The sequence below is a fragment of the Lagenorhynchus albirostris genome, chromosome 6 (assembly GCF_949774975.1).
Source record: "Lagenorhynchus albirostris chromosome 6, mLagAlb1.1, whole genome shotgun sequence".
Lineage (NCBI taxonomy): Eukaryota > Metazoa > Chordata > Mammalia > Artiodactyla > Delphinidae > Lagenorhynchus > Lagenorhynchus albirostris.
This window is the reverse complement of record NC_083100.1, coordinates 93,483,026-93,501,592: the sequence shown is the minus strand read 5'-3', so window position 1 is coordinate 93,501,592 and position 18,567 is coordinate 93,483,026. Positions and strand designations below refer to the sequence as shown.

The window sequence follows — 18,567 nt, the reverse complement described above, 5'->3', positions numbered from 1 at the left end:
TTCAAATAATTACAGTGGATTGTCAAACCACATGGGTTTGAACTGCGAGGGTCCACTTATACATAGATTTTTTTCACTAAATACATAACTACAGTATACATGATCTGTGATTGGTTGAATCTGTGGAGTAGAATCTGCAGGCACAGGACCAACCATAAGTTATACACAGATTTTTTATTATTATTATTAATTTATTTATTTATTAATTTATTTTTGGCTGTGTTGGGTCTTCGTTTCTGCGCGAGGGCTTTCTCTAGTTGCGGCGAGCGGGGCTACTCTTCATCGCAGTGCGTGGGCCTCTCACTATCTCGGCTTCTCTTGTTGTGGAGCACAGGCTCCAGACGTGCAAGCTCAGTAGTTGTGGCTCACAGGCCCAGTTGCTCCGTGGCATGTGGGATCTTCCCAGACCAGGGCTCAAACCCGTGTCCCCTGCATCAGCAGGCAGACTCTCAACCACTGCGCCACCAGGGAAGCCCTATACACAGATTTTTGACCGTGCAGAGGGTCAGTGCCCCTAATCCCTGAGTTGTTCAAAGACCAAATGTAGTTTCTCAGCTCCTAATATTCTCTCAATAAAAATTTTTAGTTAGAAGAAAACTGTGTTTATCTTCCTTATGTAAAAAGATCTGTTTGTGTGTGTGTGCACGTGCTTATATGTATGTGTGTGTTTTCTTTAGGCTATTAATGGTACTCACAGTACATTTTTGTTTAAAAATTGCTAAAATTTAGGCAGTTTGGTCCCAAAAGAGTTATCTAATCATACCTTATCAAATAGAGAGGATACTTGGCCATAGGTATTATGTAAGATATACTGTCCGATAATAAGAGTGAGTGAAGTTTTTCTTTTATTACTTAGTGTTACATAGCTAAGTAGAACAGCCCCGTCATCAAACCAGGAAGTAAGGATAAATGGTTTTGCTTTTACTGACTTAACCCAGGGGTCTTGTTAGATAATAGGATTTGAAATGTCTAAATTACCTGTTGCAGTGAATCTAATAAATACTTTTATGAAAAAAATTATCTTTCTAATTATGTTTTAAATTTAAATGTATGTTCTCAAAATTTTTCTATGTAGAGTTTCTTCGCTTAGTATTGTTTTTGTTGTTTCCTATAATGTTGTATTTTAGGTGACTTTGTAGTTTTAAGTTATTGCCAAAAAAAAGTGTAACTTTCCATTTTATGCAATTCTTCTAACATTTTATTCCGACATTAACATTGTTTGCCAACCTGTTATTCCTTAGCCTATTCGTCCTCTGCAGCCCTCTTCACAGCCTGTTCAGTACTCTACAGCCCCTTACCCATCCCCGTTCCTGCCAGTCTCACCCACCCAGCAATACTCCGTGGTACTATATCTCTATTCACCTCCTGCGTTGTTTCTGTGGATGGATGTGTGATGAATCCTTGTGAATGTGATTGATGTGATATGTTCTTTTGTGATTTTCTAAAGTCAGGGTTACATACATTTTGAAAAAGCATTTCTAACCTGTATTAGAAATAATTTATTCTCTTCCATAAAATATTTGTTATATTGGCTTATCACAGTGATTGTATAAAGCCTAATCTTTTCCTCCCTTTTCAAGTCTTAAGATGTTTTAGCTAATTTTCTCATTGAGGCCAGTGCAGGTCTGTGCGGTCCTGGGGTGGCAGCTTTCATCTGGGTTTAGGCTTTCTGTTCTTTCCCCAGTGCCCCAGGTCCAGTAGACTTAGTATCAGTCATTAGGGTGAATTGGAGCTTCCAATTACATAAGACATCCTCCTTAGTATATTTCCAAAGAAGATCTCTAGATATGTAATCTGTGACTAAAAGTGATGGTACTTCATTTAATCCAAAGTATGCCCCAAGTTATACATCTCAGTAAGAACTCAGATACACCGTTGCCATGTGTTCTCTGTGTGACCTTCTCTAGTTCCTGAGCATATGAGGGCACCATATAAAGTACCTCCTGCATAGTGCCTAACATGAAATAGATATTCAATAAGTGTTAATGTCCTTCCCTTTAAATGAATCTGCCTAACCACCAGTATACTTTTCCCAGTGATGCTCTTATTTTTCAGACTATCTGGCCATCACATTTTGAAATCACATCCAGGTTAAATTATAAGCTATATCTTAAAATCACTTGCCACTTTTTAGAAATGTTTTGTTTTGTTGGGGGTGTTTTTGTTTTAAGCTTGAGGCAACCTTATTTACCAGCCTTGGCTCTGAATGATTTTCGAAAATCACTTTCAGTCTGAAAAAAATGAAATTTTGCCAGCATTGAGAAGGTTGACAACATTTTTAGAAATACCATAAAAACCTCAAAAATGTTTTGGAAAAATGGCAGATCATTGGATTAAGAAAATGACTTTTTTTACCAAGATGACTCTGATGGTGGTATATAGTTATGGTATCTCTTTTTAAAATATTTGGCCATATTACGTTGTAATTACAGCTAGTAGGAATTTGTAAGTATATTTTCCTCTTCTGAAACTATTCATTGAATTCTATGAATAGTGCTAGACTCTGTCAGAACAACCATTTGGGAAGAGTAAAGCCATATACTTTCAGTCACTAAGTCAGGTTCCCTTTTTTTTCAGTCCCTTTATCATCTCCATAGCCTTAATTTACTTTGCAGAAACCAGCAGATTATAGAAATTGCAGACATGTCAACAGCTTTGATCTAACAACTCAATTACCACAATATTTTAAGTAACTTTTTTTCAAATTTTCCCTCTTAACAAAATATGGTACATATTGTCGCCAACCTGTGGCTCCTTGGGAGCAAGGGAATGCCTTTTTAACCCCATTATCGTCATATCAGTGATATTATGTAGACTAGTCAGAATTGATCCTTATGCTGTTGAGTCAGAGAAACATTTGTCAGATGGCATATAAATCGTAACTCTTTCTTGGCTGGGCACCATTGCCAGCTCTCTTAAGTAGCAAAAGCAGTAGGAAACTGTCATTTGGATTATATTTGTCTAACATCTGACTTAAGGATAAACACTATGGAAGAGTTTATGACCAAATTATTGTTGAGAGATTAGAGTGTACATCAGGGAGGGTAGATTTTATATATTTTATTTCATTTCTGCTAGTATATTTGATTGTTAGGTATGGGAGGAGATACAGAAATGCATAGAACCTGAATCTTGCCTTCTGGGAAGAAGGGCACCGATTTAAAGTAAAGAGTAATTAGTACCATGCGCTGCTAGACTCCTGGTCTTCGAAGTCCTTTCAGAAAATGTTAATTGTATAATATAAAAGTGTGCCTTTAGTCTTCATTTAGATAGTGTCTTTTCATTTTTTTATTGTGTAATGTTACACCCTACTCTTTTCTGCATGCTATACATTTCCGTTAGATATATTTTATGAGTAATTTGCAATGATAGCATTGTAATAGTCCTACCTTGCTGCCTTAGAGTTCTAATTTTCTTGAAGCTGTTCTTCTATTAAGTCATGTCTGTTGTAGATACATGATTTCCGTAATATATACTACTGCAACTCTTCTTAAAATATGTGAAGTATTTTTCTTTGATAAGTTTGGTCTATGTATGGAAAGCTTACTGATTTCTGACTTCTCCCTTTGTTAGCAGGACAACCTTGGGTCTCAGTTTAGCCACATGAGTCTTGCCCGCCAGCCATCTGCAGATGGTTCTGATCCTCACGCCACCATGTTCCAGTCCACTGTTGTTCTTCAGTCCCCACAGCAGTCTGGTTATATCATGACAGCAGCCCCTCCACCACCGCCGCCACCGCCTCCTCCTCCGCTACCACCTGGGCAGCCAGTCCCTACTGCTGGCTATTCTGCCTCTGGTCATCCTGTCAGCCAGCCTGTGCTCCAGCAGCAAGGATATATTCAACAGCCCTCTCCACAGGTACATTGCTTTTTCATCTTTTCTCTCCTGTGGAAGCCTGTCATTTAAGATCACTTTTAACTTTAGAGAGATTTTTTTTTAAATTTTTTTTAATTAATTAATTTATTTTTGTCTGTGTTGGGTCTTCGTTTCTGCACGAGGGCTTTCTCTAGTTGCGGCGAGCGGGGGCCACTCTTCATTGCGGTGCGCGGGCCTCTCACTGTCGCGGCCTCTCTTGTTGCGGAGCACAGGCTTCAGACGCGCAGGCTCAGTAGTTGTGGCTCACGGGCCCAGTTGCTCCGCGGCATGTGGGATCTTCCCAGACCAGGGCTCAAACCCGTGTTCCCTGCATTGGCAGGCAGATTCTCAACCCCAGCGCCATCAGGGAAGCCCCTAGAGAGCTTATTTTTAATTTCGCATGGATAGGATTTGTGAGAACCTGTAAGCAAAGCTTGTAGTCATCTTCCCTTTTGGAGATTTTCAAGTGCATGCTAGACAACCACATGACATGTAGACACTTCAGTTGGAGGGTTACACTATGTGATCTTTGAGTTTCCTTCTGACTCTGAGAAGTTTTTTTTGTTCTGATTAGCTTAAGAGAAACACAGTAAAGTAAATGCAGTATAAAAATAAAATGATACATTTTAAGAAGAGGTAGATCATTTTGGGGAGAGTTAACATCTTAACACCATTGAATCGTCCAATGCACGAACATGGTATCTCTCTCCATTTATTTAGATCTTCCTTAATTTTTTGTCAGCAGTATTTTGTAGTTTTCATCACACAAGTGTTACACGTATTTTTTTAATATATCCCTAAATATTGAATGTTTTAAGGTGATATTCTAAAGGAGATTATTTTAAAATTTTATTTTCTATTTGTTCATTGCTAGTATGTAGAAATATAATTGTTTTTTATATACTGATCTTTTATCCTGTGGACTTTCTAAATTTGATTATTCTACATATATTATCCTTTCCAATCTATATACCTTTTGTTTCTTTTTCTTGCCTTATTACATTAGCTAGGAGCCCTTATGTTGAATACTTTCAACACAACAGAGGGAAGTAAAAATCTCTAGAATCCATGTATTAACTTAAATATAAGTTTTGAAAGTATATATGCTTTCCTTGTTTCCAGCCATAAGGGTAAGCGTTCAGTCTTTCATCATTAACTGTGATACTATATGTGGGGATTTTTGTACAATTTTCTAATATTCCTAGTTTGCTAAGAGTCTTTACCATGAATGGATATTAATCTTGTAAAAAAAATTTTTTGGCATCTATTGAGGTGATCATGTGGGGTTTTTTCCCCTTTAGTCTACTTATACAGTAAATTACTTTGACTTTTGAATGTTAAACTAACCTTTTGTTCCTGGAACATACCTCACGATATGTAGTGATATATATATCATGATATAGTTATCTTTTTTATATATCACTGCGTTCAATTTGCTAGTATTTTCTTATGGATTTTTGCATGTATGTTCATGAAGGATATCAGTCTGTAGTTTGCTTGTAATGTCTTTTTCAGGTTGTAGTACCCAGGGTGGTACTGACCTCAAAATGAGTTGGATAGTGTTCCCTCCTTTATTTTCTAAAGGATTTTATGTAGAATTGGTGTTATTTCTTCTTGAATATTTGCTAGAATTGCACTAATGAATCCATCTGGACCTGGATTTCTTTTGCAGGGAAGGTTTTTAAATTATGAATTCTTATTTTTTAGTATTAAATAGATATAGGGCCGTTACAATTTCCTTTTCACTTTGGATGGTAGTTTGTATCAGTTTCATTTATGTTGTGAAACTTTTTGGCATAAAGTTGCTCATATGTAATATCCCCTTTTTATACTTTTAGTATTTTCAGGATCTAAAGATATTAGTAATTTCAGTCTTCTTTTTCCTTTATTAGTTTAACTAGAGGTTTATCAATTCTCTTGATGATGTTAAAAGAAAAACAACTTAGAAGGGCTTCCCTGGTGGTGCAGTGGTTGGGAGTCTGCCTGTCAATGCAGGGGACACGGCTTCGTGCCCCGGTCCGGGAGGATCCCGCGTGCCGCGGAGCGGCTGGGCCCGTGAGCCATGGCTGCTGTGCCTGCACGTCCGGAGCCTGTGCTCCGCAACGGGAGAGGCCACAACAGTGAGAGGCCCGCGTACCGCAAAAAAAAAAAGAAAAGAAAAGAAAAAAGAAAAACAACTTAGGGCTTCATTAGTTTTGTTTATTCATTTTCTATTTGAACTATTACTAATATAAGGTTTTTTTGTTTTGTTTTTTATAAATTTATTTATTTATTTATTTTTGGCTGATTGGGTCTTCGTTGCTGCACACGGGCTTTCTTTAATTGCAGTGTGCAGGGGCTACTCTTTGTTGCAGAGTGCGGGCTTCTCATTGCGGTGGCTTCTCTTGTTGCAGAGCATGGGCTCTAGGTGCACGGGCTTCAGTTGTTGTGGCTCGCGGGCTGTAGAGTGCAGGCTCAGTAGTTGTGGCGCACAGGCTTAGTTGCTCTGCAGCATGTGGAATCTTCTTGGACCAGGGCTCAAACCCATGTCCCCTGCACTGGCAGGTGGATTCTTAACCACTGTGCCACCAAGGAAGTCCCCCTATGACTTTTTAGACCCATGATTTACGTTAGAAGCATGTTAATTTCCAAACGTTTGGGGCTTATGGTTACCAATTTCTATTTTAGTCGCATATGGTCAGGGAATCTACTCTAAGCTTTCAGTGTTTCGGAACCTGTTGAGTCTTATTTCATGTCCCAGCATGTAGTCTCTCGGGGAATGATTTGTCTGTACTTGAAAAGAATTTGTACTCTATCATTTCAGTGTTTTGTGGGGGGTTTTTTGTTTGTTTTTTTGGTTTTTGTTTTTTTTTGCGGTACGCGGGCCTCTCACTGTTGTGGCCTCTCCCGTTGCGGAGCACAGGCTCCGGACGCGCAGGCTCAGCGGCCATGGCCCACGGGCCCAGCCACTCCACGGCACGTGGGATCTTCCCGGACCAGGGCACGAACCCGTGTCCCCTGCATCAGCAGGCGGACTCTCAACCACTGTGCCAACAGGGAAGCCCTGTGGCTTTGTTTTTTTAGATCAAGTTCACATAACGTAAAATTAAACAGTTTGAAGTGAACAATTCAGTGGCATTTAGTACATTCACAATGTTTTGCAACCATCACCTATGTCTAGTTCCAAAACATTTTTATCACCCCAAAAGAAAAGTTCATACCCATTCCCCTCACCCCACAGCTCCTGGCAACCATCAGTCTTTATTCTCTATAAAGAATGGATTTACCATTCTGGATACTTCATATTAATGGAGTCATGCAATACGTTATATTCTGTGTCTGGCTTCTTTAGCTTAACATAATGTTTCAGGGTTAATCCATGTTGTAGCATGTATGAGTACTTCATGCCTTTTTATGGCTGAATAATATGCCATTTTATATATATACCACAATTTGTTCATCTTCAACCATTATTGAATTTGAGATGTTTCCATCTTTTGCCTATTGTAAATAGTGCTCTATGAGCATGTAGCTTCATGGATTTGTTCGAGTATCTGTTTTCATTTCTTTGGGTATATACCTAGGAAAAAATTACTGGATGATATGATAATTCTATGTTTAACTTTTTGAGGAACTGCCAGGTTGTTTTCCATGGTGTCTGAACCATTTTATATTCCTACTTGCAGTGTATAAAGGTTCCAGTTTCTCCACATCCTTGCCAACATTTGTTATTTACCATTATTATTATTATTATTATTATTGCCATCCTGGCATGAAGTGGTTATCTCATGGTTTTGACTTGCATGTCTATAATGATTAGTGATATTGATCATCTTTTCATGTGCTTGTTGGCCATTGTTGATCTTGGGAGAAATGTGTAAGTCCTTTGCCTGTCTTTAAATCAGATTGTCATTTAGTTGCGCTGTAAGAATTCCTTGTATATTCTGGATTCTAGACCCTTATCAGATGTGTGTTTTACAAATATGTTCACCCATTCTGTAGGTTGTCTTTTCACATTTTTGATAATGTCTTTAATGTATAAAAGTTTTTTTTTTATTTGGTGAAGTTCACTTTATCCATCTTTTCATTTTGTTGCTCATGCTTTTGGTGTCATATGTAAGAATCCATTTCCAGACCGAAGGTCATAAAAACGTATCCCTGATTTCTGCTAAGAGTTTTATGGGTTTAGCTCCTATATTTAGGGCATGTATCTCTTTTGAGTTAATTTTTATGTATGGTATGAGGTAAGGGTCCAACTTCATTCTTTTGCATGTGTATGTCTACTTATTTCAGCATCCTTTGTTGAAGATACTTTTCTTTTCCCGCTGAATAATCTTGGTACCCTTGTCGAATATCAGTTGACCATAAGTGTAAGAGTTTATTTCTCAACTCTCATTTTTACACTATTTATATCTTTAGCCAGTACTACACTGTTTTATTACTGTACCTTTCTAGTAAGGTCTAAAATCAGAAAGTGTGAGTCTTTCAAAGCAATTATACCCCAATAAAGATGTTAAAAAAAAAAAAAGTGTGAGTCCTCCAACTTCGATCTTGAAGTCCTTGAAACCTGTTTTATCTGACTTTAATATTAGTGGCTTCTTTTGATTAGCACTTAAATGATATGTCTTTTTCCATCCTCTTATTTGCAGCCTTTAAAGTATGTTGTTCACATACAGTATATAGTTGGTATTTGCTGATTTATTCAGTCTGATTGGAGTGTTTAGTCCTTTTATCTTTAATATATCACCTGACATGGTTAGATGTAGGTATGCCGCATTGCTATTTGTTTTCCATTTGTCATATCTATATTTTACTCCTGTCTTCTTGCTTTCCTTCCTTTATATTATTTGAATTCTTTCAGGGTTCTGTTTTATGTCTTCTGTTGCCTTTTTGTCTACAGCCCTTTGAATCTTGTGCTTATGTGGTTTCCTTAGGGACTATGATAGGTATCTTTAGCTTATCAAAATCTACTTTGAGTTCATATGAAACTCCAAGAAAAATGTACTAGTCATGTTAAAAGTATAATTCCATTTACCCTCTTTCCATTGTTTGTGCTATTGTTGTCATATATATTGCATGTGTATACATTATAAAGAAAAATTTGATGTTATAATTTTTGCCTTAGTAGTATCTTTTTTTTTTAATTAGGAGAAAAGGAAGAATGTATTATTTATACACATCACACATACTGAAAAGTATAATAATGGATTAGATCCGAAATCAGGATATATCTATTGCTTGCTGATACCTCCAGGAAAAATTAAGGGATCACATGTATATTGTGTCTTATGTTTCAAAAACAGAAGAATATTACAGAAAATTTAGGCGGCTCTTGGCTTACAACTGATCCAGGAATTCTGTGCTTGGCTGGTTTCCAGATGAAATGGGCACTCTTTAAGATTTCCACAGATCTCTGGTCTTTTAGAAGTAACCCAGTCAGATAAGCAGAACCTAAGAGAACCCGTGAACCTAATAAAGTTAACACATACTTCCATATCACTAGATTAATTGTTTATTCTTCATCCCAAACCAGATCAGATAACTTTTAGAGAAATTCACAGCTGATACAGATAGCTCTGGAGGGAAAACTAAATCAAGATAGTCTTATTGGCATTTTTCCAGCTTTATTAAGTATAATTGACAAATAAAATTTGTATTGGCATTTTAATTTGCATTAGAAATATGAGAAAAATTAAAGAATGGAACCAGTGCAAGTGTGCATTAGTGTAGGAATGGATAAACTGGCTTATTTATGTGGTGATTGCTGTTCAGCAGTTAAATTGAATGAGCTAGCGATTTGTGCTCAAAAACAATGTTAATTGCAAAATAAGTTGCATGAAGTTATATAGAGTACCATAAATGTACACTTTTAAAATTCTCAACAATTGTATGTATGGATAACATTACACACACACTAGAAGCTTAAAAACATTTATGGGAATGATATATACCAACTTCAGGATAATGCTTTTTCTATGGGATATAGAGCAAAGGAATGTTGGAGTGAGCCATAGCTATTTCAGTAGTACTTGGTAAAAGAGAGAAAAATCTGAAACAAATATGGCCCCAAAATTTAAATCTACTAAATCTGATCGGGTGGGCAAATTGGTAGGTGTGTTTTGTTACGTATACTATGTTTGAAATTTAAAAAAATTTTTTTCAGGTAAATTTAAAGCTAAGAAAACCTGTTTTCAGATGATTACTATTTGGGAGAATTATTACTCATTACACTCCAATGTTCCTGGCAGGAAAAAAAAAATTCTGCTGCAAAAGTAAAATTGATTTTTTCTTTTTTCCTTAATGCTTATCCTAGATGCCAGCCTGTTATTGTGCTCCAGGCCACTACCACTCCAGTCAACCTCAGTATCGCCCAGTCCCTTCTGTCCATTACAGTTCACATCTAAACCAACCACTGCCACAGCCTGCACAGCAGGCAGGTGAGTATGTGAGGTTAGGAATTCTTAGCTTTCGGTATTGCTGTTTTTTCATCCTGCTTTTATTTCAGTCTTACTGTTAAGATACTGCCACACTCAGTCTGTCAAAGGTTTCAGATAGGTGCATACCTATGAATATGCAAACCAGTGAGATGAAAAGAGTGGGCCGATCTTAGCACCCTCCAGGGAATACCACAGTGTCAGGTTTCTATACTAAAGAGTTGGAAGCCATAATGAGAAGATTGTACCAGGTGAGCAGCTTCCAGGTACTCACTGCCATTGTAGCTGAAGCCTCCTCTACAGCCTGGTAATCCACCTGTGGTAAACAGCAAAAGGCAGACAAGGCAAGTTAAGATGTCTGCTGAACAGCTAACCAAAAACAAGGACCAGAATGACCTAAGTTTGGTTGAGAACTCTAGCCTAGTGAAGATATTTTGATGTCTTAGTCTCCGCAGGAGTGCCTTAAAAGGAATGAAGTTCTTACACATCTTTTTTGTGTTTTGTTTTTGTGGTTGTATAGTGAAAGGTATTTTTAAACCAAATGCAGTCTAATCCTAAGCATATCAAACATATTAGAACTGAAAAGATAGTTTTTCTTTTGCCCCTTTCAAATTTTCTTTAAGCATTCCGTGGAAACAACTGTGATCTCAGTATAAAAGCTACCTTACTAATTTGACTGAACTCATTCCTCTCTATGCTTCCCACCTACATGTGTACTTCTGCCCCAGATGTTTAATAAGGTATTCTTTTCAGCCTTTTATAACTCTAGGTGTTGAAGGAGAATTTTTATTGGTTTCTTTGAATCCTTTTTAGCTGCTTGTCGCCGTTTGAAGGTGCTCAGACTATGTCAGCATGATTAGCTGAGGCCACATAACCCTCCACCGCTACTTACGCAGTTTCTTGCTCTTGATAATGTGTGGAACTGTTGAGGGGTTCCACAGTTTCAGGAGAAAGACATCTGCACTGGGCGGTCTGATGAGAAGTGTTCTTGCCTCTCCTCACTTGTGCAGTCTTCACTCATCATTGTGAGTCATCAACTTCCTTTACCAGATATTACTCTTATTTATATCTCCCCAGCAGGGGAACCTCCAGGTCCTCAGTCTTGCTCTCAGGAGTTGTCTTGTACTTAATGTGTAGGTTTTTCCCTTTTTCATGTTACTGGCCTTGTATTGTATGTGTGACAAATGTTCTTCCAAAGGATGTTGAGTGTATACAGTGGTCATTTTGGCCAACTTAGAATTTGTCCTCTGTTCCTAAACTTTAATAATACATTCCACTTCAAATAACCTAAACTAGTATATTCTCTAATTTTGAAAGGCATCAGAAGCTGTCCTTTATACCTGGGCACATTGGTGATGACACTGCTCACTAACTTTAAATACATTGTTGTTTTATTCTAATAGAAATTATTTCCTAAGTTTTCCTGGGCCTCCATGACTGACTTTTCACATCATAATTGTCATGATTTTTTTCTTCCAAAATTACAATACAGATTACAGCTAATGTTATGATAATAAAAAAAAAATTTGTCTTAACTTTCCCCATTCAAATATCTTGCATGTGACTAATTAACTTATTAGTTCATTAGTACACCCTATTAATGAGGCAGGCAAAGAAACTTTGTTCCGTATTTGTGTGGGCTTCTTAGTTCTGTTCTTTTTCATGGCAAAATTTTTATTCCTCTCCATTGTCAAACTGCCTACAAAATTAAAACTTTTAATCACAGGTAGGACCAGTGTGCTCATACAATTGCCTCTCTTTCAAAAATATTCCCACTTAATGGACAGCAACTGTAAATGCTACGCCTCCTAATTCAGGGCCAAAATATCTACATGACAGATGGCATATGTTCGTCATCGGTGATGTTTCAATTGTGGGGTTTTTCCTAATGCTGGTTATGGTGAGAAGGAAGGAAACAGTAAGTCAGATTGCATCTAGACAGTACAGGCACAGAAAAGTGCGTGTGTCTGAATGACTTTTGACATTGTGTTTGACTCTTAAGAGTCAGTCATGGGCTTCCCTGGTGGCTCAGTGGTTGAGAGTCCGCCTGCCGATGCAGGGGGACACGGGTTCGTGCTCCAGTCCGGGAAGATCCCGCATGCCGCGGAGCGGCTGGGCCCGTGAGCCATGGCCGCTGAGCCTGCGCGTCTGGAGCCTGTGCTCCACAACGGGAGAGGCCCGTGTACCGCAAAAAAAAAAAAAGGAGTCAGTCATAATATAACACTTTATAACTAGAGTTGGTTTCATGTCATTCAGTTTGAAGAATAGAAGAGAAATAAATCCTCAGAGCACCCTTACATGAAAGCGAAAGAAATGCTGTTATGCTAATAAGTAGAAGAGAAAATTTCCCTTTAAAGAAAAAGTTCAGTTGTGCCAGTGCCACGTACTGTGTTGGTAATTATACTGAACCTTTTTGTAGAATTAGTAGGAGTTGGATGATTATATAATCTAAAGATTTTTTTATTGTTAGCCAATGGTTATTTTTTATGTCAAACTTGACAGAAAAAATGTGCGTTTATGTTTGTGTGTCTCCTAACAGAAAAGTGAAATGCACTGGGAAATGGACACAGGAACTTTTTGTTCTGATTTTCTGTACAGATTTATAGCAATTTCTCAGTAATTTACATTTTTATATGCAAACATCATACTTTTTGGATTTCATTTTTTATTTTTTTTCCTTGTAATATTTCTCTACATTCCACCATCCCCATCTGATTAAAATTAGAAATAATTTGTTACATCCCTTACTTTTCTTTTTCCTGTCAAATAACATTTAGTCAAGAAGCATATTGCTTTATTACATAAAAGGGTGAAACTAATAATTCAGCCAAATGATGAAAGCATTGATAAACTTGGAACAATTTTTTTTCACTGAGGTACATACAAAAAAATAATTCTTAAATGTTTGTATATGACTCTAAAGAAATTTCGCCCTAAATTAACGAACCCAATTGAATCAAATATTCTTAGATCAGGTAGGGTATGGGCAATAGAAATATAGGATTTTTTGTTATTTTCCCTTTTGGGGGCAGGAAGGAGGTTGGGGAAATATCTCAAGGATAAAATGCCTTTGGTCTTCCATGCAAGTGTGTACCAGAGAACTGCAGTAGTTGTTGATCTCCTTGACAATAATCCCATGTATTATGGGGACTGAATTGAAATCAGTACTAACATTACTGCTGGGGAATAAATGTACAAATCCTTTGTTATGAATGTGAAACTACTATGGTCATTAAAACAAGGTTGAGTCAGCCCCTGTCAACAGAAGCAGAAGAAATTCTGGCTACATAAGGCCTTTTGGACAATGTATTATATAACATGAAAGAAAACAAAATAGGAGTCAAATCCTGACAACCCTTATTTGTATTTAAGTGGTATTAGGTGTATCACTTAAAGCCTCCGGGTTTCCATTTACTCACTTGCAAAGTAAAGGAGTTTTACTGTATCATCTATTGAAGCCTCTGTGTACTCTAAAATTCCATGATTCTCTGTGTCTGTCTTATGTGAGTCATTTCTAGTTCAGAAAGGTGGAACATTGGAGAACTGGTGTGCAGTAGCTTAGTGACATACTGTCAAAACTGGAGCCATACAAGCAAAGATCTCAAAAGATCTGGTTACTTGCCAGCTGCAGTAATATGGATTTGTTATCTTAACCCTTTATCATAAAATTTACAGCTTGAATACTATGAAGTATACTACATATAAGAAGCTTGGTATACTATAAAGAAACTTTTCCTGCAGGTAGTAATTGTAGCAAAGATTTTAGGTTTATGAGGCCTGGCTGTTTTCTATGCAGCTGCTTTCATTCTTATGACTCTTTTGAAAAGTTTGCAGCTTCACCATATATGTTGAATATTTTGCAATAATTGGCCTTGTTCCTGAGCTGTTGGATTCGGGGCCGTAGCACTGTCTGAGAGGTTTACATTTCTCACAGTGAACCGGTCTCTTTTTCAGCTGCTTCCTGGCTTCTTTTTACTCAGGTTTCCACTGCCCTTTTTTTTTTTTTTTTCTTTTTAATGCTGTATTAAAGTATATTAACATTTGCTTATATTTTCCATTAATTGTAATGCCTTTTAATCATGCATCATACTCAGAAATAGCGATTTGAATTTAAGTGACAACCTTGGCTTAATATATTTATCTTTTAAAAATTCATGAAAGCTATTGCTTTAATTTCTTTTCCAAAGCAGATTTGAATGGCAGATTAATTTTGATTGGAGCTTTTCTTAAAAGTTTAATGTCTTAAGCATGCCAGACTCACTAGCGAAAGTCAAATACATCTCTTTCCCTGTTGCTAAATAACTTTTTAGGAATATTATTATGCATGCCATTAAATGGACCTAAGACATGTAAACGCATTTGAAGCTATTTGAAGGGATATAATTTAATTTTTTTCCAAACTGTGATATTGTATGCATGTGGGAAGCAAAATGACTTCATAGAACTAAATATCATTTTAGTTTTGCAACCTCTGTTAAATTCAAAGATTATCAATGCATTTATACCTTTAATCTTAGCTTTCCAACCAGCAGACTACAGTAGGGTCCTGATGAACCACAACCACAGGAGGAACATTTCAGGTTAAATAGTCTGTAAGGTGCACAGAATACTGGCAGCATTGCAGGGCACAAATTTAAAAGTAACCAGGGTGTAAAAGGCAAGCAAGGAAGAAAGGGCCCTATTGGATAAGTGGAGGAGGGGTGATATTGATAAGAGATTTACTTATGTCAAATAGGGACTCTATCTACACAGTCAATTTCTTTACTGACAACTTTTGACTTGAGTAATAGGAATTTTGTATTTATATTGCTGGGTAGTAGCGCTGACTATCCTTGTTTTTTCATTGTTTCTGTAAACATTTCTTAGCACTGCCTGACCAGCTCAGACTTAAACATTGTATATTACCTACAAATCCACCTATTTCCCTTTTCCCTTCTCCATTAACCTGCCGCCACTGGAGCCAAATGTATCTGGTAAGTACCCACAGATTTCCTTGAGTCGTATGCCCTCTTCCACAGGACTGTCATTTAAACAGCTGTGAGCTATAACCTCTGTGTGGCTGTTTTTATTAGATTTGTTTTTATGTTTGTATTTATGTTTATTTCAGGCACAGAAGTAGGAGAGCAGAGGGTGATAGAGGAGAAGAATAGCAAAGATGTGCTGGCAGCTGTGTGTTCTTCCACATTCACCTAACAGACTATCCTTAGTTGAACTTGCCTGCTCACTAGAATAGTGCCACAAACATAAGACAAACCAGATTACAAACTTGAGATTTTGGTGATTTGGAAACAGTTCTCACAAACTGTCTTGTAGATACCTAGTTACAATTAAATTTAAAGTTGGCAAAATGGCTCATCCAAAAAAGGAAGAATCTTCCCTGACAGTGCTTCTGCTGTACAAATTCAATCTTGAAAAAATTTAATAATACTGTTAAATGAAATAACCTTAGATTTATTAAATGGCTGTTCTGACTAAGCACTTCTTCAATTTCTTTTATTATCTTTCTAATTATGTCTAATCCGTATTATTAAGAATGCTTTCCTTTAACACAAATGCTATTTGAGATCACCTGTATAAAATAAAACGAGCCTGTTAAAGCCGGTGCAATACTTTTCTGCTGAGCACTGTGTTTCCTTCTTGCTCTCTTCTCTGTTGCAGTGAAAGAGAGTTAAAAATAGAATATTCTTTGGAGCCCTCCGGGGAAGAGCCTGAGCCATCAATTTACATTGTCCTAGTTCTCTCAGCTTGCAAAATTGATTGTGGTTTCCTCTGAAAGTGCTGGAAGAAACGGGATAATATTGCAGCAGTGCAGTCCTTTAACAAAGGAGAATGTCAGTGTTAAATAATACCTTATATTGAGATCTGGGTGTTTATATTCTGTTGTTTGGTATCACTTAATATAGGCATTGCTTGCTTTACAAAATAGATGCTATCCCACAATACTCACAGATTTCTATAAAAGATATTCTATTTTCCTCTTACACCCAGGTTAAATCCAGATATATCACAGGAAGGATTTTTTTTTTAATTATGATATACTGAAACACACTTTATTGAGGAAAGAATCATTTAGGTAGTAGCCAAGTTGGGGATGTATTGAGCGTCAGAATACTGGAAATACTCTTCTTGTAGCATTTTTCAAACATAGTGGTACTTTTCATTCTCTAGGAATCTACTTTACCCTTCCTAATCTTCAACCTTCTCCCTCTTTTCCAGATCATTGGATTTTTTTCTCATACTTGGCAGTCTTCAAACTATACTTTTGAAACTATCAGAGCTATGTCCCTCCCTTCCTTTGGTCTGAATACTTAGATAATGAACCTGAAGCACAGTGCCACTTCTCTAATAAGTGCCACTGTAACAGTTGATGCTCTGCAGCGTGAATGTTTAAACACAGGTTTAAAGCAACTTGAACAGTTCTTTAAGATGTAAATTTTATTAAGCAAGTGTGCATAAAGTGAGGCATGTCTGTAATTACATGGTCCTTTATGTTGCTAATAAAGTATTAATGATTTTGTCTTGCATAAACAATAGTAAGGGGCTTACCTTTAATTGGATTAGTAGAATGATGTTGTGCACTTCTTGTCTTTTTTAGTGCTTTCCAAGTGAATATTTCTAGTTTTGCTTGTGATTATAGTAACTTTAATAACCAACATAGATCCCATGGTCTTATGTCATTCAAAAAAAGTCCAGTAATCTTTTTGCAGCATTTAATATCATGTTCTTTAGAGAGTATACTCTAAAATTATATACTTTGTAACTAGTTACTGGACTGTTGTTTGTCGATAAGTATTGGAATGAGTGATCAAACATCACGACTTCTTGAAAAACAGTTCAGGTACTTGTCCTAATGCCAGTAGAATTTCCTTCCTGGGATACCAGCCATACAATGTATCAAATGTTAAATGATGCTTTTTGCTTTTTTTTCTTTTTTTTTTTTTTTTTTAAGTTAGATTCCTCAGCCCCTGACAGCTTCCTGTTCAGTGTGGTTCAAACCTCAAACCTGGTGGGTTTTCCTGCCTGGAATGTAAAAATGAATGTAAAGCTTATTCAGTATGTAGAAAAGAGCCACTGCTTCACAAGAACTTGAAGGGCTCACCCCTGTTACAGGACATGCCCCTTTATATACACAGTGTCCAGGTTAAAGCTGGCATTGCCCCATTGGTAAAAGCTCACTTCTTGGCAAAGCAGTTCAACTTGATGGAGAGGAGAGCCACATTTATGAAAATTCTGCTGGAGGAATCTTCTGTATACTCATCCGGAATATGGCAGGAGAGTATACGTTTTGAGTAAAGGCAGCTTTGAGGTAAAATAGCAAAGCTAAAACCCAAAGAGGAACATTGGAGATTGACATGGAAATGCTCAGGCTGAGTGAGAGACCCAGACCAGGGAACATGGAACCTGAAATATGTCACCATTTGAGCGTCTTCTTCCCCTTCCCAGTTGTTTTATATACATGTGAAATCTTATTATAATGAGACAAAGAAATGTAACCTTGAAATAAAGAGATCACAAACCATGCATCTGGGGAGTAGTGGAAACCCTGTGACACCTGGTCTTGTTTTCAGCCCGGAAGTTTGTATAGCTCCAGTCTGGACTAACTGCTCAACCACCTTTCACTCTGATTCTGTTTTAGGTAACAACACTTAATACTCACAAATAATCTTCAAATGAAAAAAAAAAACTTTCCTGGTTGATTGACTATTTACAATAATTCTTTGTTTTCCTGTAATTAAATTTCTGTTAAGACTTAGACTCTGTTTAACTTCTGTTAAACTACAGTAAAAGTCTTCATTAACCAAAATTCTCAGAAAATGGAAGGAGGTCAGGTGTTTAAGTGTTCTGCTTATTTGAGCAGTATTACTGTAGTACTCTTTCTACTTCAGCATTTTTCCCTGAGAAAAGTAAAGTTTACAATCAGACTACTATGTGCAAATGCCAGCTACAGCACTTAACAGCTGGTAACCTCGGGCAAAATGTGAACCTCTCTGTGCTTTTGTTTTTTTTTTCATCTGAAAAATGGAGATAGTAAGACTTCATGAGATTGGGAGCACTAAAAGAATTAGCATATGAAAGTGCTTAGAACAGTACCTAAAACCTAGTGAATGTCATGTAAATGTTAGCTACTATTATTGCCTTGTCCTGCTATCTAAGAAATGATAATTATGTAGTATTCTGAATGAAAATGCTTAGGGATTTGGGCTAAATTTGTGTTTGGGCTGGGTTGCAGAATGGAAACCAGAAGCTGCCATAATTTGTCCTAAAATACTTGGTCTTTTTGTCTTGTAATCTTCTTGAC

General features: G+C 37.0%; 1 protein-coding gene across 8 annotated transcripts in view; it reads left to right on the top strand.

Moving 5' to 3' along the window:
• The window catches only part of R3HDM1 (R3H domain containing 1), a 181,579-nt gene that overhangs the window by 116,202 nt on the left and 46,810 nt on the right, over positions 1-18,567 (top strand). For 3 of the 8 annotated variants that reach the window (XM_060152980.1, XM_060152977.1, XM_060152982.1), the window contains 3 exons: positions 1,242-1,343; positions 3,574-3,858; positions 10,148-10,271. In XM_060152980.1, the coding sequence (XP_060008963.1) occupies positions 1,242-1,343; positions 3,574-3,858; positions 10,148-10,271 (511 nt within the window). The remainder of the gene's footprint in view (positions 1-1,241; positions 1,344-3,573; positions 3,859-10,147; positions 10,272-18,567) is intronic. The other 5 variants (XM_060152983.1, XM_060152981.1, XM_060152978.1 and 2 more) reach the window with 3 other exon arrangements.